The following is a 21,966-nucleotide window of genomic DNA, read 5'->3' as shown; positions in this document are numbered from 1 at the left end:
AATATTAAATAATAATAATAATAATAATATTTCCTAGAAGTGACTTTCCACCGTATCATTGTTGGTTCTCAGGTAATTCTCACAAACAGTAAGTTTTTGGATACTGGCACAGATAATATAGACGATAAAATACCATAATGTGCATGGAAGTGTCCTTGCTTGTGCTTAGAATCTTTAAAAGATGATGAATGACGAACAAATTGCATATGACAATCTCATGAAAATTGAAAAACTAATTTTGAGCACGATGTTTATTTGTTTATTCCAATATGATCGTTAGTTTCAGCGGTCCCGGAAATGAACCAAAACTAGCAATCAAGAAAAAAAACAAATACATTCGGAGCTATTCAGAGCTACACTACGAGTAAACTTGCAAGATAATACATGTAAGTTAAGGACAAAGAACAAAAGCACTGTCGCCATGTGTCTGTTTATCTTAGGACCGTGTCAACATTTCCATCCCGTTCTTTCATCCGTACTACACTGTCATTCAAGCAATAAGCTGTTCAGGTTGTTTGAACAATTGTTTCTCTTTATTTAAAACAAACTCGAATACATCCATATTTGTTTATAAAATAGGGCGACAAGTTACGACACTACTGCCTTAAGAAGCCCCGTGTAGGAAGCCACCTATTTTGCCGACGGTTTGTGTCATTTCGAGCTTAACGGTGGTGTTTAAACCAAATCCAACACACCACAGCAAAATTTATTATCACAAAGTAGTAGGTTGGCTTCCACCACAAGTTAGAAACTCATTAACAGTTTTCCTGAAAACAGCTGGGCTGACCCACTAATTAGCATGCCCTGTACACCTGGGGTGACATTTGAGAGACGGCTAACTTCTGTAATTAAACGCTCCCAGTACAATTACACTGTTTAAATTGTAAGCTACTTGTAGTATACGATATGCAGGCCCTGAACCTCTTAAAAGCTAAACGGCTGCAAACCAATACTAATAAAAGTACCCTTACTACAAACTGTTCAAATATGCAGGCTTGTCTTTTTATATATAGCCTATATATAGTGCTGGCACAAGGTCAACTTGACGAAGGATTCGTAAACTAACCTACATTTCAAACCACAATTTTAAACCCCAATAGGCTACTGTTAAGTATTAATATTAACTAATTGCACCAAAGTTAAAATAGTCGAACATGAATGTCTCACCTTCTCAACGTCTGCTTTTGCCAAGCCACCGTCAGCTGTTCCTTCTGTTTTCTGGCAAGAGCTTTTACACTGGTGTTTCTCGTTCACAGCAATTCAATTTATTTTGCGAAATATTGCATAACAGGTTCCAGCAGGCTTGTCCGGGGTGTCATCATTAAACAATTTCACTATTTTTGTCAATTTTACGACACACTGGACTGGTATAAAGACAGACTGAAACAATGCGTGACTATTCGTGTTCGGAGACGCCGAAAAGCAGCCGTTAAAGGCCGCCAAACGCACGCGCCACGCTTGTTAGAAGTTTAAATGGTATGTAGCCATGCAGCTGTTGATATCCACGAGACAAACGAGGAAAGCACCCTTAATAGAATTGTGAAATGCGAACTTACATTGGCGAACACGTTTCAAGGATGGAAAATGTAGCATATAGATATTAGGGTGACGTTTTTAATTTGAGAATGTTATCAAATGCAAATTGCCCTTTCTTAAACCAGTTATTATACTGAATAACCAGTTTTATTACCAGTTATTATACACGTCTAGGTATGGAATGCTTATGGCATGAGTTTTGTTATCCATATCCAGCATATATCTATGATTGCATATTATCTACATTACCGTTTGCGCTTTTACAAGGTATTGTATATTTGGGATTTCTTTTTATTTTGCAAGGTTTGGGAAATTGTTTTAATTTCTATATTTTCACATTTCAGTAGAGGTGCTATAGAGATGGTTGTGTGGGGGTAAAATGTGTTTTACAATAAAAGGTGCCAATGGTGCAGGACCTTCCTAGTTGTCTCCTCACAAAAGTTATTTTTCTTTTTTTGTCTGATATGAGAAGTGATTCCAGCCACCAGCAGTTAATCAGCTTCAAAAGCAAATAACGCAAAATATACGAACTCCTGGATATTATAGCCCGTATTCTATCACAACAAACAGAGCACAGCAAACTGAAATGCATCTTGCTGACAGCTGGACACCGTAAACCATTCTTTTTATAGTGTAGCGTGCGTTATGATACAGGGGAACAGAGAGTGATTGTACATGTTGAGTTATGACGTCACCAAGATCAAGGAGTGCAAGTCGCGCCTCTGTCTGCGGCTTTTTAAGAACACGGGCTAGCCTAGAGGAGCTGATCAGGGTGGTGGCGCTGACAGAGACTGGCCGTTAATTTCAGCTCATCTTAATTCAGAAGAGCGGCAGCTTACGGCTGTACAAGGACAGGACCCAGGATCTAGCAATGGGAATGATGAACCTTGATGAATTTTACACGCTCTCATTGTGACTTATCAAATGTCTTGAGGGAAGGATTTTCTGAGGATTTCCTTTAAGTACAAAGGAAGAGGACTGCAATTATCTTTCAATGCAATAAACGATGAATTGCACCTAAGATGGATAGTGCAAAAAAAGGCAATGCGTACTTGATAAAATTCCCCACGTGGAAAATGGCAAAACTAAATTAATAACATTTTGCTGTGAGGGGACATGGTGTCGCAGCCGTCTCGTGTTATACATGATACGGTAAGCTCGGGAGAAAGTGTTGATCCGCACGCCGAATCGCTGCCCGTGAGGCGCAAGGAAGAACGAACGAAGGGGCTGCTACGGTGACAGAGGCGAGCAGCTGAACCTGAAGTGACCGTGAGAAATTCAATCACTTCCAATGATGCGGCGTAGGTCTGTGACTGCAGGGTTATAACCGTAACAATAGTTTACTGTCTTAATATATATTTGTTCCTTTGAAGACATGAAACCCCTTTCCGCACACTGAAATGGACAGGACCGTTTCTATTCACGGATTGTATTTATTTTAACCAGTTATTCGCACCAGCCGAGGGGATTTTCACGAGCCGTATTAAGTTATTGCTAATACTCTGGTGCACGGGAACATCATGGATTTCTCGTTATTCCCCTGGCTTCGCTCCACGCGCGTCTGAGTCGCTCGCCACGATGCAGATCCTTCGAGTCGCGTGGGCTTTAGCCGGAGCTGCAATCTGCTGTTTGTTCGTTATGTGGGTCCACTCGCGCTTTCTGGAAGAAGGTAATTGCTCCCTTCATTTAGTTAAGCGTATTAGAAGCCTTGACAAACTGATGTGTATATGCATCGTTTTGAAGTGTTTATTCCACAGACTGATTCATTTATATTATTTTGGAATTTCAGGCGCTGCCCGACTGCGTTTTTTTGCGCAAGTACGCATTGTCGCCGACACACAGCCCTTCTACACTTCTAACTTCCCTCGTGTATTTTATTGCATATCCAGACTATTATTGAATATCGACACTTGAACGAGAAGCCATACTCGCTGTGTGACGAAAAGTTAATGCAATCTGAATATCGCAACAGGTAATACGCTTCACTATCTAAATAAATGCAAAAATTGTTTGCCGACTGAGCAGTCTGTCACGTATTTTCTAACGCAGAAAACGGCCGTTGACAATAATAAAATCAAGCATTTCAGACAGAATTTTGACAGCTGAAAAATATCTCATGGTACTATTCAATAGATGGCACTAGAGTCTTTCTGAAGGGCAAAATCGGGGTCAGACTGTATTTATCTTTTTCCATCTGCCAAATTTCCAGTTGCCAGACCGGCCCCTGGATACAGACCTGTACCGCTAAATCCGTACACTCTTGCAGCGAAGCGTAACGCCAAGCATCATTCTTAGGATACAAGTTTTTTTTTAACGTGATTGTTCCGTTTTCAAATATTTCATTCGCACATCTACACATCTCATTTACACGTTTTACTAAACGATTTCCACGTCCGCACTCATTCATTTCAGCCTGTTCAGTCACGATACGTGAGATAAATGACTAAATAAAAAAGTAGCCTTAGCGTACATGCTCAGAGATAACGCGGTTACATTTTCAACAGAAAAGGCACGTTAACTCACGGGCAACTGCAGCACTAATGCCTTTTTGCTTCAAAATGTTAGACAGTAAAATGCCCAGTGTTGATTCAACTCTAACAGCGAATCAACAGGGGAGAGATATGTGCCCTATCGGAGCTGGATTAGCACTAACCATAATTCTGTGTAGACAGGCTCTTTCCCGTGGTGAGGAGCGAGCAATCAACGCTTTTCTTTTGTATGCACGATAAGTAGTATTTTTCTGTGGCCACTGATGTTTCTCAAGTCGGTGCCGAAACCAAAATAATGAAAGGGTGTTACGTCTGTACACTTTTTACGCAGCTGGTTCTCTCGGTTCTGTGTTTAAATACAGGTCATTGGATGGACAGCAACACCAGAACCGTGTGCGCATTCTGGACGGTAACCTCGCACTCCCTGGTGGCTTAATACGTACTTAAAATACAAAAAACAACAAACGGCAAAAACACATTTATAAGAAAGCATATTCTGTGTCGTTTGGCAATGCCTGAAATTTGTACAAGATGAATACAGCTTCGTCCTGTCAGCACTACCTCTGGCAATTCGTTTGAACCAATGCTCTAGGACTCATCTGTGCTTAGACACCAACCATATATACATTTTATAACGGCTACAAAACTGCTTTTACAAACACAGCAGTGGGGAACTGAACAGCCAATCCATCAACATTTTTATTCTGTCTCTGTTGAAGGGCTTTGTCGCTTCCATCGCGTGGTTTTTATTGACGCGAATATCAAAAGGAACAGAAAGGCTCCTTCCCTTGTTGTTTGAACAGGCAAGGTCACGCAGACAGACTGTGGAATACGATGCGCACGCAATGTTAATTCAAAGGCTCTGAGGACCCCCTGGGTGGCCGTGGAACTGAACGTGAATTGGCTCCATGATTCAGCGCGCGCCCCAACTAATATTAAAAAAGCTTCGTAATTGACAAACTCAACCCATGCTGCATGTTACGGTGGAGATAATTAGCACGAGTACTTAAGTGATGCATTGAGCTGTGGGGTTCAATGGAAGGCTGCGCACACGGGCGCTAGTCTTTTTACACCCACATTATAGCTGCAAGCACATGCTAGACAGCCTCAGTTGACCGACTTGCTTAGATATTTGACTTATTCCAGTTTTTTTGTTTTCTGAAACATTGATTCAATGAGAAATCAATGCCGTGGCGGAGAGTCATGAAGATATTACCAGAAGACGTGAGATTTTGTTAAAATTGAAAAGACGCAGTTCCCCCACGGGGTTACGATGGAATCAATTTGCCAAGTCTTTGGAGCAAAAGGTCACCAATTTCCGCTAAAGATCATTTTCTGTTGAACGGCCCTGGGGTTATACGGGGCGGAAATGTCAACATTTATAATATATTTGTTTAACAAGTGCTGGCCCAGCTAAAACAAAACAAAACAAAAAAAAAGTTTCTAAAACGCTTATGCTTCAGAAAAGTGCACCCTACCATTCTGGGAATGTTCTGGAAAATTCAACCCCCCCCCCCCCCCAAAAAAAAAAAGGTTTGCTGGCAGGATGCTGGTCAAGTCCTATCAATTATCTTAGCCTGTCAACAAAAAGTCCAGGTAAAAACAGGGTAGGCATTGACTGACTTGTGCTGAGCTTCCAAAAGAAAAGAGGAGAAGGGAATGCTACAGACTGTGAAAGCCACAATGGGTGGGCGTTAAGCTCAACACAAGGTTACCCCACCCCACCACTGGGACATGGGGCAATGAGGGGACTGGGGTAGGCACTACTAGTGCATTCCTAATCGGTACATAAATAAAGAAATGAAAATTGGGGACACCAATCCCTCTCTGTCCCTCTGTGCTGGGAGCCCTTTCTTCTGCATGTTTTCAGGTGGCTGGTTACAATCAAAATGGCGGAGACGCTCGCGCCTCTCAATCCCAGTTATTAACACAAATGAAGGCGGTAAAGAGGTGGTGGCCACAGCCTGAAGGAGACCGGATCAGTTCAAAAACGCAGAGCTTGTGCGCTGTCGTGAGCGCAAGAGGCAAATGCGACCTCTTTGATTTGAGCGCTGTCCATGCATCGGTTACCACGCTCTCTGCCGCTCAACACTAAGCCCTCAGAAATCCCTGCTAACTCACAACAAGGCTGTTGACCCCTGAGGTTTGTGGCCGAACAGTTCATTAAAATGTGAAAGCAACTGGTTGCTATGGGAATTCTGCTAGGCTCCCAGTCTTCTGATGGTGTTTTCTGGTGTGCCTGTTCTGTGTAGAGCTGGGACCAGGCTGGTATGGTCTGGAGAAAGCTGCTTTTGGAAACGGCACCCCAAATTTGAATTATAAGTACAGGATATTCATCATAATGATAATCATAATTTTTATTCCAGTAATCATCACATTTTTATTATAACATTGGCAGGATACCTTTGATACAATTGGTGAGATTGGGGTTGGATGATGCTGCGGGCTGCAGTTCGGGTAGGGTGGTGGCGCTGTTTGGGAGAGTGGGGGGGTGTCGTTGCTGTTGTTAATGGCAAACAAAGCGTGAAAACCAAGAAAACAACAAATTTCCCTCGCGCCACAGCCCTAAACCTGACAAAGCCTCTCTGCGCGGGCGTCTGGCGTCAGCGTAACGGCCACCGTCGTCGTGCGAAGTGCCGTGCAACATCGCCGGTCTTTTTTTTTAGCGGAAAAGGGAGGGGCCTGTCCGTCTGCCACGTGCCGTTCGGAGACGCGGGAAAACCCGGGTGACGGGGCGGGCTCGGGAAAAACGTGCCACTTGAGAGAGAGAGAGAGAGAGGGGATAGAGGGGAGAGAGAGAGAGAGAGAGAGGGAGAGGGAAAGAGAGAGAGAGAGGTGCTCTCCCGGATCGAGTGATAGTGGAATAATAGCCTGACGCCGGCGAAGCTCCTATCCCCCCCCCCGCGCGGGGACGCCGGGCCTCCTTAATCGTCACCGCGCTCGCAAAATCCCGCTATCGGGTCTCCGTACTCCAGCGGCTCTGATTATCACCCCGTGACTGGCGTCGGCGACCTCTGCTGCCAGGGCGGAAGGAAAGGATCAGGCCTAATCCCATTTCACGGGGAGCGCTAACTGACGAAGCGGGATTACAAAAAAGAAAAAAATAAAAAAGAAAAAAAAAGCTTGAACAAGAATAAGAGGCATTACACTCTAATCCTTCCGCTAAAATATTTGAACTGCCTGAAGATTTAAGTTGTGCGGAAAAATAATACCTCTGCCTCTCTCAAATGATGGATTTGGGCTTGGCTACAGTTTGTGTTTAAACAAATCAATACATTATACATTAGATTTGATTGGGAGGTAAATATGCATCACGCCGTTGCTTGCAAAGCCGGCACAGTGTGGGCAGCAGTGCGGCGAGGAAGCTGGGCTCACAACTAGATGGCTGCCAGCTTGAATCCCGGGTGGGTGTGGCACAGCATGCTGTAGGTTACGCTTAACCTTTTGTTATCCAGACAGACGGGTAAACAGAAGCCACTGTACGCCTTATTGCAACGGACAGTCGGGGTCCGCTAGGCCAAGAAATAACAAGGCAGTTATAATGAGTATCATTTCAGTCTCTGAGTGGAAGATGAGGAGCTTATACCAGCATCTTATCAGGGCCAATGGTTTGATTGGGTTGTGGAATATACTGTTTGTATAACAGAGATATTAATTATCACAATCAGCGAAGCTCTGGCCCCCTGTATCAGTCGTCCGTACGCTTATGAAAACAATTTCACAAACTGGTCATTATGTCCCTGTCGTAACTCGCTTAAAAACGAGGCTCGAATCTGGCGTCCCCGTTCCGCGCCGCCCGACCGTTACTCTCGCTTCCAATCGAGCGCGGAATTAAAAGTAATGGAAGTGTAATGAGCACCTCGTAACAGCGAGCGTCACGTCCTTTTTTTATGCTCTCTCATCGCCGGAGAGATCGCTCGCCGGGTTGTAGTTTAATCAGGACCGAAGTCAGTGAGACAAGCAGGCGCTTGGGGACATAAAGAAAATGCAAAATATGGCTCTCGGATGCAGGGCTGCAATTACTTGCATAATTTCATTATTTGCGGTAATGAAGCGATTTTTATTGCGCCCAGAGAATCCACAGCACAGCAACATCTCTCTGTTGACAGAGTCGTTAAGTGCAGTCCTCAGCTTCTTAACCGAATATAAAATGGAGAAAGATACGATCGGACAATCTTTTTCGGCACTGCGATTGAAAATTTTCAGTGTTAAATGTCTCGTATTTCTGATGATCATGTATAACAATAATAAATATTACTGGATCAAGCAGCGCTCTACGGCTAATAAAGACAATGTTAAAAACTACATTTATATAATGGCAGAACCACAATGTGACTGAACAGCCGTCTGGAAGATGTAAGAAGTAGCCTTCCTACTACAGTTGAAGCGAACCTGTAAAATTACCCAGAATTCCCTCTCTCAAACACCTGCAGAGAGAGTCCCTGTTGCAAGCACGTGAGAATGGTTTTCAGATGATACCCGCTGCAGCGCATTACATTACAGGCATTCAACAAACGCTCTTATCCAGAGCGACTTACACAACTATTTACACAGCATTTACACTGCATCCATTTTACACAGCTGGATACATACTGAAGCAACGCAGGTTAAGCACCTTGCTCAAGGGTATGATGACACAGTCCCAGCAGGGACTCGAACCTGCGACCTGTAGGTTACAAGCCCAACTCCTTACCCATTATACTACACTGCCGCCCATTATCCCTGAGCATGGATGCACACTAAGGGGGGGCACGCGTCTGAATGCAGGCCGAAGCCGAGGCCACACGTAACCCGTTAGTCAGCGCCATTACCGCCATCTCGGCTGTTGACACGGCAACAGACTCTTAATTCCCCCACGGTCTCCGTGTCGACACAATCTTACGGCAGTTGTCATTTGAAAAGAACTGCGGCTTACACTCGGAAGAAATCACAGGACCAGATGAGAAACAGAATATTAAATTGATCTGCCACACAATTTCCGCACGCGTGCGCGCACACACAAAAAACCTTTATATTTTTTATAACAACGTTTATACGGCAAATGAAATATGCCGGCCTTGCAAATTCGCTCCGCTGAGCAGACAATAAATTATTCCACGTGCGGAACGCAAGACCTGGGGATTACAGCACACCCACCGAAATGAAAGGAACAGACTTCTGAGACGGAGAATTGAAAATGTTTTGCTTCAAACCCACTGGGGAAGTGGTCTCTAGGAAAAGAAACCCACCGGGGAAAGTGCTTGGTTGGCCGTACCGAGCGTTTCTAAACGCTTGCCACTTGGCTGTGTTTCTGTCGCCATACTCTCGTCCAACAAAATCACGTACAATCTACGTTCACTTTCCAGGTGTAAAGCAGGAAAACAAAAAATCTGATACACCTGCACTAACGTAGTTGCTCGCTGAGAATCATACATTTGACTACAGATAGACTTTCAGCAGTAGGGTACATGGCTACTGAATAGGGAAGGGCCTACACACCATTTTGGTGTTAATAAACTTCAATTACATATTTTGTGGGCGGAGCCAAACTGGCGGCAGAAGAACGGTCTCTTGACAGTTTGTTAATGTAGTGTTGGTAGCAAACCGAAGATCTGAGTGTAAAGCGTTCATCATTAGCTTGCTAACTCATCGAAAACATGGCCCGAGCTGGAGTAGTCTGGCTCAAGGCTGCATTAATACCTCACAGCGGCACACTAGGTTTTGAACTCAGCGAGGTCACACTGTAAACGCACTGCATTCTGGGTATCACAAATTCCTCTACGTTCGGTCTCACCTGCACCCAAACTCTCGCACATATACGCAGGCACACAAGGACTAAACAAGTGCTTCGTTCACAGCGTCCCAGATAACGAGACGGTTCGCTTAATTAACGTACGTTACCGTAAGCGCCTTGTTAAAAGAGTGCTGGAGCCCGAGTTCTGTGTTCTCGCTCATCGAAATCGCGCAATTAATGTGAATGAAGTTCGGTCGCCAAATTTAATTCGCGGCACGCGCTTCACTGTTAGTTTAGGGCGGGTCGTGATAGTCTTTGTAATGACGGCGCCGTTAATTGATTTTGTCGGCTTACATACAGTAGACGCGCGTCTCGCTAGCAATGAGAAGCCTCTAAGTTAAGTGGGAAGGACTACACAGGGTGTAATCTGCCAGATGAAAGCGATCTCTGATTGTACTGTGCTAGCATACCACATTCCACAGTTGTTCATTCTAACCTGAAGTATATTTAGACGCCGGGCATGCCCTCCCTCTTTTTCACGCTGTTCCAACACGACGGCCAGGCGTTCAGGTGAGAAAAAAGCTGACAGGGACCATGGTAAATGTGCAACGCCGCTTGTAACATTACGCGATGACAGTCTGTACGGCGTAAATTTAAAAAATAACCGAAAACAAGAAAAATGACACCGAGAATTTCATGGCTCGCCATGTTCTCCAGAGAATAGCTGTGCCCCAACGGACTTTTTTTTCTTTTTCTTTCAAGTTGCGGTAACAGGCCACAGTGATACACACACACCTGGAGGCGACGGTGTCCGGTGTGGCAGAGCTCGGTATAAGGTCAAGCATGTAGAATGAGAAAAGGTCAATGGGAACGCAGTTCACTTATGAGTGCTTCAGAGACAAGTGCTTGGGATCCGAAGGAGTTTCTATGAGAAATCAAACCCAGGGAAGGTATTTGGTTGGTCTAAAAATAAACCACAAATCCGCCTAAGAAATGCCCCTTCCTTGGTATGTTCTGGGTAATTAATAAATGTTTTGTAAACAAGCCACTAAGAGGGAGGCTATACAGGCCTCAAAATGTTTCCGTGTGCGCTGTTGGAAAGAGAGCAAATGTAAATTCCTCAGTCTGTAAATCATGGCCTGCTTTATATTATCTAACGTATTAATATAAAAAAAAAATCAACTAATGTAGAACAGTGCAGATATTTAATATTTTACTAAGCGCTAACACTAATTAAACTTTTCAATCGGTTGTGAATTAATTTTATTGGTGTACCAGTGTAGCTGCCTGCGCCGAAACGCTTGGCAGTTATATGAATGTGTGTATGCTGGAGAAGTATAATGGATATCGCTCTGGATAAGAGCATCTGCTGAACGCCAGTTAAGTAAAGTCTGAAACGAAGCATAATGGGTTTAACGAGCTTATAATTATAATTGTGAGACATGATCATTCAGGGACACAGAAGCCAGCAGCCATCGCACCGTTAAATGTTACCAACAGTAGCAGAGTATAACTTCGTTGTCCAATTTTCGGCTGTATTATGTGTTGTGTTGCATTATGGGTTATCTCAAACCGCTCCGTTCGCTCAGATATCTGCAGTTTTTGCCACTTTAAGTCCCGCCACCGTACTTCATTTCTTACTAATGTTCAAGCTTGATAGTTTTGTTTTTGGTTGACAGTTTGGAACATATTTTTTTGGGATTTTGTGGCCCATAATCATCCACTGGTCTCACACAGATATACCTGAAACCGTATATCGGCTTGTCATAGGTAAACTTGCTATCGGTGAGGTAGACACTGATAGATTTTCTATACATACCCAGGCTTGGAAAAAAAAAAAGTACAAACAGGTTTGTACGAGTGCATGGTACAGTACATAAATCTTAAAATAATGAGTCATTTAGGCAGAGATGCCCCGTCCATGTTATCCATCTGTACGTTTGTACAGTCACACTTGCCACCTGTATGACTGACAGCCAAGTCTTCCTATCTGTGCGATAAGCCGACATATCTGCAGAAGAAGTGGAGATAGAGCCACACATATTTAAGATGGCCGACTACAGGCGTGTCCGTTATCAGCAGGACCGGCGCAGCAGGCGTGTTTTCGCTGCTATCTGTGGGACCGACACACACGTGCGTTGTGCTGAGCGGTGTGTGTGTGTGTGTGTGTGTGTGTGTGATGCTTAATGCCGCGGTTAGCACGCGTGACCTGTTGTGTGTGAAGCCGCCGCCGCCGCCGCCGCCGCTGTCTGAGGCTGTCCGGGGGGGGGGCCACCGTACGTCATGACAGGAACCCGGGGGGGAAAATATTTACCGTGCGATAAACAATCCCGGCGTGAAACATACGACCTGTCAGAGCCATAAAGCATATAAACCAACACCACGACACAAAGAGGTACGGCGGAGGTGTCTGGTTTTATGGGGCTCTTCCGGTGGGAGAGGAAAAAAACCGGGTGGCCTGAGAGACAAGCCGAGCGGCTGCTCCTATCAATTCTCCATCAAAATGTATTTATCACCTCAGCCAGGGTGGCCTGCGCGACAGATGGCGGATTCTAATGTTTTCTGACGCGCGGCTCAATTTCCAGAAGAAACTATGAAAACAGTCTTTAAATATCTGTTGAGTGTTTCTCGGTGCCGTTTTCAGAAGGGGAGTTTTTATCGCTGCTGTAGGATTGTTGGAGGATGCCAACTCGTTGCGGCTTCCACGACGGGCTCTTTTCATACCAACGTGCAATATAACCTACGCTGCCATTGGAGGAGACCTCGCTGTACTTTTAAATTTACACTGTGATTGGAGGAGACATAATTGCTCCCTCCTGGAGCGCGATATCATCAACGCCGTGATTGACAGATTCCCCACGCGGCCGTCTCCGGGGGCGGGATCTTTATCGGCGTTGTGATTGGAGCCCGTCGCGGGGGAGAGGCGGTGCGTGGCGAACAGGGAAAGTGTTAATCTGAGCCTACCCAGACGGTGGCCCTTTTGGGACAAACTCAAAAATGCTTTATCTTTTTTTTTTTTTTGCCCTCCTACCACAGAAACCCCCCAGGTGCCCAGAGGCTCCAAAACCAGCCAAACCAAACACTCTTACAGGGGCGTCTGCTTCGGACCACCCCAGGCGCCATTTTAAACGTGCCTGATTAATTAATGTTGCAGAAAGCCGTCCCTGGCACATGAATGTGCTTTGGGGGGAAAAAAGGGCTTATACAATGTGAAGATTAATTAAGCGAAGCCAGGCTCTGAATGCTTTGCATCCTCTGAGCCCAAGGGCTGTAGACTTAGCCACCGTACACACAGGTTTATGACTATGCTCTTCCGCACACTCTGTCACCTAATCCTGAAATCTCTGCGTTGATGTGGAATACACCACAATGCTTATTTCTATTGGTTTATTTAATTACATAATAGCACAAAGTGCTTTCGTTTGAAATAAGCTTTGTTGCTGTTGGTACAGTGCACTGCAGTGTGTGTGGGGGTTGGGTGCAGTGTGTGTGGGGGTTGGGTGCAGTGTGTGAAGGGGTTGTGCAGTATAGTGCAGTGTGTGTTGGGGTTGGTGCAGTGTGTTGGGGTGGCTGCAGTATAGTGCAGTGTGTGGGGGTTAGTGCAGTGTGTTTGGGGTTGGCGCAGTGTGTGTTGGGGTTGCTGCAGTGTGCGTTAGGGTTGGTGCAGTGTGTGTTAGGGTTGGTGCAGTGTGCGTGTTGGTGTGCAGTGTGTTGGGGTGGCCGCAGTATAGCGCAGTGTGTGGGGGTTAGTGCAGTGTGTGTTGGGGTTGGTGCAGTGTGTGTTGGGGTTGGCGCAGTGTGTGTTGGGGTTTCTGCAGTGTGCATTAGGGTTGGTGCAGTGTGTTGGGGTGGCTGCAGTATAGCGCAGCGTGTATCTGAGCTGGTGTAAAACAGGGCAGTGTCTGCCTGGCGTCCCACAGGAAGGTTTCTTGGTGCTTGGCTGTCACAGTTATGCCTCCAATTATCGCAGGAAGCAAAGCACATCTTCAGAACAATTATTCATTTGAGGGGGGAGAAAAAGCACTTTAAGAGATTATTTTTGTCCTCTGACAGTGTGGCGAGGGAGCCGGCCGGGTGCCTCTGAACCGTGTGATAAACAGGAAGTCCACAGGGGCCCGTTGTGGTCCCTCTAAGACGCGCGGCTCAGCCCCAGGCAGTTCCGTCTCCCTCACTCAGCCCTCAGAAAGACAGGAGCCTGTTATTAATCCGCTCTTCCCCGTCACTCAGCCTGACTGAAGGTGCTTAATGGAGCTCGCTTCATCTGATCTTTTATCCCTTTCCGTCTTTTATCTTTTGCAGAAAGGGTTTTCGCTGTTCCTCATTGTAAAGCACACACCCCCCCCCCCCCCCCCCCAACACCCAAATGTACGGGGGTCCTAAACAAAAAGTTATTTTCTGGAAGACAATAGTCAGGTCTAATGTTTGCCTTCAGGAAGTTTACAGTCCCGGCTTTGTTTCGGGTATAAAGGGTGCTGATTTGCATGCTGGGTAATAGGCTTTGCATTTCTTTTGCCATTAAACCAGGTTGGCCTGGAGCAGATCTAATCCCTGGCTGTTTAAGTGTGTGTTCGTCAAATCCCAGGTTTATTTGGGGCTGCGCAAGAGCAAATAAAAGGGTCCCGATTCTTATCTTACGGGAATTCAGTGTCGATCCAAATTCTGCACGCAGTCCTCCTTTGGCTTTGGGAGATCCTCTATATTTGGGAGGTGTGTGTGAGTGGTGTGTGGGGGTGGGAGGTGTTTAGGGCGTGGTGGGGGGCAGGGCATGTGGGGGTGAGGGAGAGGATGTGAGCATGTGGGTGTGTGTGTGGGGTGGGGGGATGTTTAGGGTGGGGCGGGAGGGCGTTTGGGCCAGGGCAGGCGGGGGTGAGGCAGAGGATGAGAGAGCGTTTATCATACAGCTGAGCCAGAGCTCGAGGGGGGAGGTGGGGGGGTGAATGAGGGTGAGATTAAAGCAGAGGCGTCTGAGTCTGAGGGTGAGTCTGAGTGCACATTCAGGCCGTGCAGTCGACCACCGCGCTCCCCGCATGCTGATGAGCCGCGTGGACAGAACAGGACTCTCCTCCCTCCAGTGCATTTCAGCACAGGAATTAGCACTGCCATTACTGCCTATGCACGGCTGAGGTCACCCGTAAACTGCAACCCTGCACTGACTCAGCGACAGAAGAGAGAGTGGGGGCTGGGCCACACAGGGAAGGACTGGGGGGGGGAGGGGGGACAATTATCAAAAAGTCTTACTTCCGCTGTCTAGAACAACCTCCTGTCACACATCCTGATTACGTGCCTCCACACTCTACAGTACGTAGCCGAGCAGTCCAGTCTGAATGCGGTCTTGTGTTGGTAACTAACGCTATCTTCATAACTAGGCAGCATGGGATAAATCTCAGAAATAAGAAACAGAAAATTTAAAAGCTGGTGTTGCTACAGGAACAGCTGTCACTCCAATCCTGCCTGTCGACGTCCCAAAAAATTGCTCCCTTTTAACATGAATGTCAACTGCGCGAAATTAAAAATGTTTCGAGCTAGCTTGTTCGTGGTTGCTAGGATACTAAAAGCGGTTGGTGCTGTTCTTCAGAACTGTTTTTGTGGCGGATGCTGGAAAGGTACAAATGTGCGTAATGAAATCAATTTAAACATAATTCTGCGGCAGATAATTACTTTATTTGGCAAGCAGCCTCGGTATAAGTGGGATAATGTACAGAGAGCGACTCGACTGTTTAAAAAAATTATCATTTAAAAAACTAAATTTATATGTTTTTGAATCCACTTTGGTCAAGCTCACATGACCCTGTTAAGCTAATTTTGAAACAATAGGCCTTGCTAACAGCGCATTGTCTCTAACATACTGCACTAGTGCTCACCATGACTGCAGGAGAAGTCCTATATCTGCTGGGTCAATCTTTGGGCTCAGGCATGTCATTGGTCAGCAAAGACTAGGACCCTGCTGCAGTCAGGGCACTGGTCACCGTGTCCTGCCCGGAGTAGGAGGAGTTTAGGGCAACAAGGGTTCCTGAGCTAAGCACTGCGTTCAAGCCTTCCTGTGACACAGCAGACATCCACCTGGTGTGGAGACACCTCCCCTTCAATAAGTGCCCTCTCTCTTTCAGCAGTGTGTGGTCTGCAAGGTGTAACATATGAGTCAGCGAGAGCTTAAGAGCAGTGAGTGTGTGCGTCCGTGTGTGTGTGTGTGTGTGTGTGTGTGTGTGTGTGCGCGTGTGGCGCGTGTGTGTGTGTGTGTGTGTGCGCGTGTGGCGTGTGCATGTGTGTGTGCATGTGTGTGTGAGAGAGAGAGAGAGAGTGGCCTGGAAGGTGAGTGGCCTGGCAGTAAGTCCAGACTCTCAAATAATGATTCCAACTGGCGATCTTCCCTCAGCTGCTTCAATGAAAAGACTCCCGGGAAAATAACAGAACAGCCGAAAAGTAACAGAAACGATGTGCGTTCCTCCGGCTTTACAGCTCTGAGAGAGAAGCGTAATTACAAGGCTGAACAGCAGCAGCATCAGCAAACGCAGCTACAGACCCACAGCACACGCAGAACGCCAACGCAATTAAACAAAAATATAATACAATTAAGCCAGCAATTTCACCGCAGTTTATTACCCTGAAAACTGAGCGAGAGACAGCGAGAGAGAACTTTCAATATGATTAGAATAAATCGTTCTAATCATTGTTAGAAGGTTGTGTGAAGACTGTGCTTTTTTTACACAGTGACTGCAGTTTTTTATGCAGCTGTAATTTCCCGCACGCAGACCATAATATGCGGCCTGAAAAGAGTCTCTCTCCGCAGTCAGCAGTAATTTAATCCATCCGAACCCGCGATGGCCAAAGGTCGTTTTCCAAGGTATGAAACGGTATACGGAATGAGACCAATGCATAGCCACGTACAGACGCTTGCAGGGTTCTCAGGCCGCGCTGGCTTGTTTGCTGTGTGTCTGTAAATCTATCCTTTCCCATCCTCATTAATGGGATTTACTGTCGTGCGCTCGGTATGTCCAAATAAACACGTCCGCAGCCTGTTTATTTGCCTGCTCACAAATTTGTGTCCCTTCTAGAGAAGCTACTTTCAAGCTGCATTTACAGTGTAGTGCTATGCGCTGCTCTAGTAGCGATCTGGTTGGGCCAAGTTTGAATATGTCCAACAATTAATTGCCCCCCCCCCCGGGGTCAGAGCCACGACCGGCGGTTTCTAACTCGTAACCGTAAACGTGTCATCCTGGAAAAGTCCGCCAATAAAACTGCATCCATTCCGCTTTGCACCATTTGGTCACCGCATTAAGTTTTACAGGCATATTCTCTATACTACGAGGCGCTCACGTGTGGGAGTATACATGTGTATTATCGGCATAGCTAGTAGTCCCTCGTGAGGCTATATAGATTTGTATTCATGTCCCTGTATTCCTTAATGCCTTGTGTGTGAGGATTGTTAAGACGGACACGTTTTAATTATCCGTTCTCACAACTCTATAATCAGTAGAGATGTTTACCCTACAGGTGTGCTGTATTGTGTCAGCGTGAGTGAGGATGTGTGTTACTGTGTCAGTGTGTGTGTGTGTGCATTTTACTGTACCCGTATACACCCATTCAGAAAACTTTGTGTCGTCCCAACACTTAAAAGCCAGTTTCGTAGGGAAACTCCAAAAAATGTGCAGGGTAAGTACTGTCCTCCAACCAGCACTGTTACAGCCAAAAAAGAAGGTACCACGTCTGAAAATACCGTTCAGAGGCAGTACTCTCTGTTAGTGATTTTGAGCAAGCCTTAACACATTTAGTATTCTTTTCTCTTTTGTCTTGGTGCCCAAAGAAGAGACTATTCAAAGTGGCCATGTCCAAAAAAACAGAAAACTCCATGCCTCCTGTACAGCAAGTTAAACATAACCAACAGCACGGCACTAAATTTCAAACTGTGGCAATGATCCTGGTTCGACAGAATTCAACTCTGATGATGTCATTACATCATGACTCATGAGTCACGTTAGGCCAAAAAGAAGAAGGAAAAAAACAACAACGTTGGCTTCAGAAATGACCTCCTGACTCTACAAACTGCAGAGTGCAGAATTGAGCCAGCTCACGCTGTGTCTGACCTCACACCCCCGTAAACCGGACCCCATGAGGAGCATTACACAATGACCCTGAACTCCCCCCTGTAATACAACCTGGCTGTGCAGAAAGGACGATGCGTAACACAAGCCAATAAAGCCAGGAGGAGTGCGCGTCTGCAAAGCAAATAACAGTTATCCCATAACCCAGAGAGAGTGATAGAGAGAGAGAGAGAGAGAGAGAGAGACAATCTAGCACAAACCGGACTTGTGATAACAGCGGCCGCAGATTTTAGGGAACATTTCTTTTTCACCACTCCAGCAGGTACGGCGCGCTGAGGCACACACACCTTCGGCTTTAATTTGCACACAATAAACACATTAGTAACGAGGAATATTTCAAAGGTGCTCACGTGCGAAATGACAGAGAGAGAGAGGGAGAAACAGAGAAAGAGAGAGAGCAGTCTGCAGACTCTGCAGAAGACTACAAAAATATTCTGCCAGCGCTGCAGGGTATGTGAGGAATTATCATCCGACGGCCCTGAGACAGATACGGCGGCACTGAGAATGGGGGGGGGGAGTGGGGAGACACAAAAATAAAGCACTAATCTTTTCCCAAGTCATGACTGGGGTGGGGAGAAGGGGGGGGGGGGGGGAAATTAACCGACCGGTGAGACAGTAAGACCGAGGGTAAGGCATACGGCTGGACGTTGAAAGAGTCCGTAAAATCAGCCGCACCAGGGGGCGGCGGGGTCTGGATCCCCTTCACACCTGCCTGACCTTCCTCACAGCAGGCCGCTCATTTGCTGGGGAGACTCAGAGAATCTCATTCTGTTATTCTTATTGGATATGCACGCCTACGGAGAAAAAGGGGAGATAAATTATTGATGGGTTTTTTTTTTCCGGTGAGCGTCCACGCGCGCGGTTCCTCGCCCTTCAAACGACCTCGGCCCGCCGAGGTGCAAGCCAAGCGAAAAATCACCGCGCGTTCGCTTCTTCTTCCGAGGGGCCGTGCGTTCGTTTATGAAGTGGACTCAGCAGAGCACAGCTGGCTCCTCGCTTCCAGCGGAGTGTGTGTGCGTGTGTGTGAGTGTGTGCGCGTGTGAGTGTGTGTGTGTGTGTGTGCGCGTGTGTGTCTCTGGAGGAAAATCGCAGCGGTGTGCTCGACAGATCAAACACTCAACCTACAGAGGTACTGATTGGCTCTCGAAGTTGGGGCGTAAACAAACAAGATGCTTTTCTTAGGTGGCACACGTCTGCTCTTTTCATTACGCCCAGCCTGACTTCCATGGTGCAGCACCTCCTCCCCTCGCACAGCTGAATGCTTACGCAGGTAATTCAGGTGAAGTACCTGTGCTGGAGCGAGTAACAGAAGCACCCTCACAGGGATCTGAACTCGGCAGCCCGGATGCGTAGGAGCCAAAATTTCAGGCTTTCTTTAGTGCCTGGAGTGAGAGAGCGGAACGAGTGAGAGAATGGATGGGAGGATCTGAGAGGGGCAGGGCTGGTGCAGAGGGTTGGATCTGTAGTCCCACAGGCTGCTGAGGGCACTGATAAAAACACCATATCCCAGATAAAGGGGGTGAGCGCTCAGCCGGCTGCTGATTGGTCACAGAGAACCACTGATGCTCCGCCCAAGCCAAGCTGTGCGTTCACCCAAAGACGTGTGCTGCTCAAGCGTGCCACACCTCCAGGTACACTAACACTTCATCACAGGTACACACTAACACCACCACAGGTACACACTAACACTCCACCACAGGTACACACTGACACTCCACCACAGGTACACACTAACACTTCACTAAGCTGCGCTCCAACAGGTGGAAGAGGCTTGAGGTTGCACAGGCTTGCACATATTGCTGGCCATGCAAAATTGGGAGAAAAGTAAAGATGGGGGGGAAACACCAGGCAGTTCAGAACAGGGACAGATCGATGGATCTACAGTACATGTTTCTGAGAACAGGTACATTAGCTAATACATACAGGAAATATGGGAAGAGCATCCATCATACAACATGCGCGCACACGACTACAACATTATGAAAATTATACCTAATGCATACGAACTGCGCTCCATTACTGTAAATGCAGCTTTGCCAGAAAGTTAATTAACCCAGCTTCTGTGCATTAAAGGCCAGACTAAATGACAGCCTCCCCCCCCCCCCCATGCACTCTCTATAAAGGAGGGCCAGGGACCACTCCCTCACTCACAGGGATAGGGTCATTAGTGAGCATGGTGGGGTCAAAGGTGAAGGGTCAATGGTGCCCCTGATTAAATGCCCCCAGCTGCAGCGTTCATTTGCGATGAAAAACTTCCATGCTAAATGCAACACATACACAGCACCGTTTTAAAATAAAATAGAATACAAAAAAAACCTCACAGGAATATCCTTTAAGTACAAGACAAGCGGAGGGACTCGGCTGATTTATGGGATCTGAAAGTACAATTTGACCCGTGTGTCCCGTGGGATGTTCCTGCAGGGGAAACCCTTGGGAAGCTAGGACATTCTTCCACCAGCCAAATGCCACTGGGAGATTCAGTTGTTTTCCCCTTGGATTTAGCAAGCTAGCTCAGGGTGCTGGTGGTCTGCGGTCAACGACTCTCTTTGACGTACAGTATGGAAATAACAGAAGTGCATTTCCTTTCCTGAGTGATTTTACAGCATGTCCTGACCCGTGACTGATTCCTGCTATGACATCATTTCCTTTTACAGCTGTTCTTGACCAGAGACGTTAACTTGGCTCTTATATTCACACTTTTGACTCTGCCATCTCCTGATTTAGGAACATTCTCCCCTGTCTTACTTTCCGGTCCTTACCGTGGATGCATTTAGCTCATTTAAAAAATAATAATAATAATAAACTGCAGCCTCTGACATCACTTCCTGTTTGTGACGGGCACTTCCAGGTCAGCTGGCAGCGGGGACGTGTGAGATCGTCACGCTGGACCGGGACAGCAGCCAGCCGCGGCGGACCATCGCGCGGCAGACAGCGCGCTGCGCGTGTAAGAGGGGCCAGATCGCCGGGACGACGAGGGCCAGGCCGGCCTGTGTGGACGGTAAGAGCCCAGCTCCACACCCCCCCGCCCCCCCCCACCTCCTATAACTGACAGGCCATGAGACGCAACCTACTGTCCCAAAACACAGCACAGAGATTAGGTAAACACCAAAACAAATACATGGCATTGTTCCATCAGCAATTACGTCAACACAGAAGTGAGTGGAATATGCACCTATCCTGCTGATGCACTGACAGACGTCTGTAGTCTAGGTATTGGCTCAGCTGATTTGGAGTGGGGAAAATAAATCTGTCAATCACTGCGGCTTATCTGTCAGCTGTGTGGTTCGATTCGCCCGGGAGGTTCGGACGGCCTGTCTCCCTGTTGCCGCGGTGCGTTGCCGTGACGCTGGCCACGGGCGGTTCCAATTAAGCTCTGCAGACCCGAGGGAGGCCTGCCCTGCCTTTTGGGAGAGGGGTCGGCCCGGCCCTAGGCAGTGGCGTGGCCTCGCACCCGTCCTGTTCTGTTTACATCACGGCGTCATTCGCTCCAGAGTCCCTACAGGGCCGGCTATTATATTATATACCCAAGGATCTTTAGCTAATTTCCTTTGTATCGGTTTGCTGATACAAGGAGATTTACCAGGAGACACTGGATATCTCCCGGGCCCCCGGGCTGCTGGCGAACAGGGGCGAACGGCCGTCCAACAGCGTGCGACGAAACCGCAGCGGGTCTTTCATTTCTCTATTGCACGCGGCGGTCGATAAACGTTTGGACACGGTGTGACGGTGCGGAGTGTCGTTCAAGAGACCAGAAAACCGAAATGAAATTTCAATCCTTCACAGTCCTCTGAGTCCTAAATGTCTCAGACCCTCCCCCCTCGCCCCCTCCAGACGACACGGTGTCGCCTCTCTCCACCAGACGACGGCACGACCGTTTTGAAACAATAATCCACGCCCGTGGGCTCTGACCTCACGGCGGCCGCGGCGAGAGGATTACAGGGGAAGGGGCGATGGCGGTAATCTAGCGTGTAACGTTCTCATAAGCCTTCGGGGGGGAGGGAGGGAGGGAGGAAAAGAAAAAAAAAAAACACTTCCCAGAGATAAGGCAGCAGAATGCGCCTGGTATTTACGCAATTTAGGATTTAGGGTTTTCTGCATCGCGCCCAAATTTTTGTGGCCCGCGAAGGAG

The 21,966-nt window shown here is 47.0% G+C and overlaps 1 protein-coding gene across 2 annotated transcripts in view; it reads left to right on the top strand.

Moving 5' to 3' along the window:
- Window positions 1-223: 223 nt before the first annotated feature.
- Window positions 224-21,966, top strand: part of LOC135245855 (chemokine-like protein TAFA-5) — a 44,969-nt gene continuing 23,226 nt past the window's right edge. For both annotated transcript variants that reach the window (XR_010327421.1, XM_064319208.1), the window contains exons 1-2: window positions 224-3,205; window positions 20,686-20,835. Coding sequence is in view for 1 of the 2 variants with exons in the window: in XM_064319208.1 (XP_064175278.1) it covers window positions 3,115-3,205; window positions 20,686-20,835 (241 nt within the window). In the remaining variant the exon portion in view is untranslated. The remainder of the gene's footprint in view (window positions 3,206-20,685; window positions 20,836-21,966) is intronic.

This window comes from Anguilla rostrata, chromosome 19, assembly GCF_018555375.3.
Source record: "Anguilla rostrata isolate EN2019 chromosome 19, ASM1855537v3, whole genome shotgun sequence".
Taxonomy (NCBI): Eukaryota; Metazoa; Chordata; class Actinopteri; order Anguilliformes; family Anguillidae; genus Anguilla; species Anguilla rostrata.
This window is presented reverse-complemented; position numbering and strand designations above follow the sequence as displayed.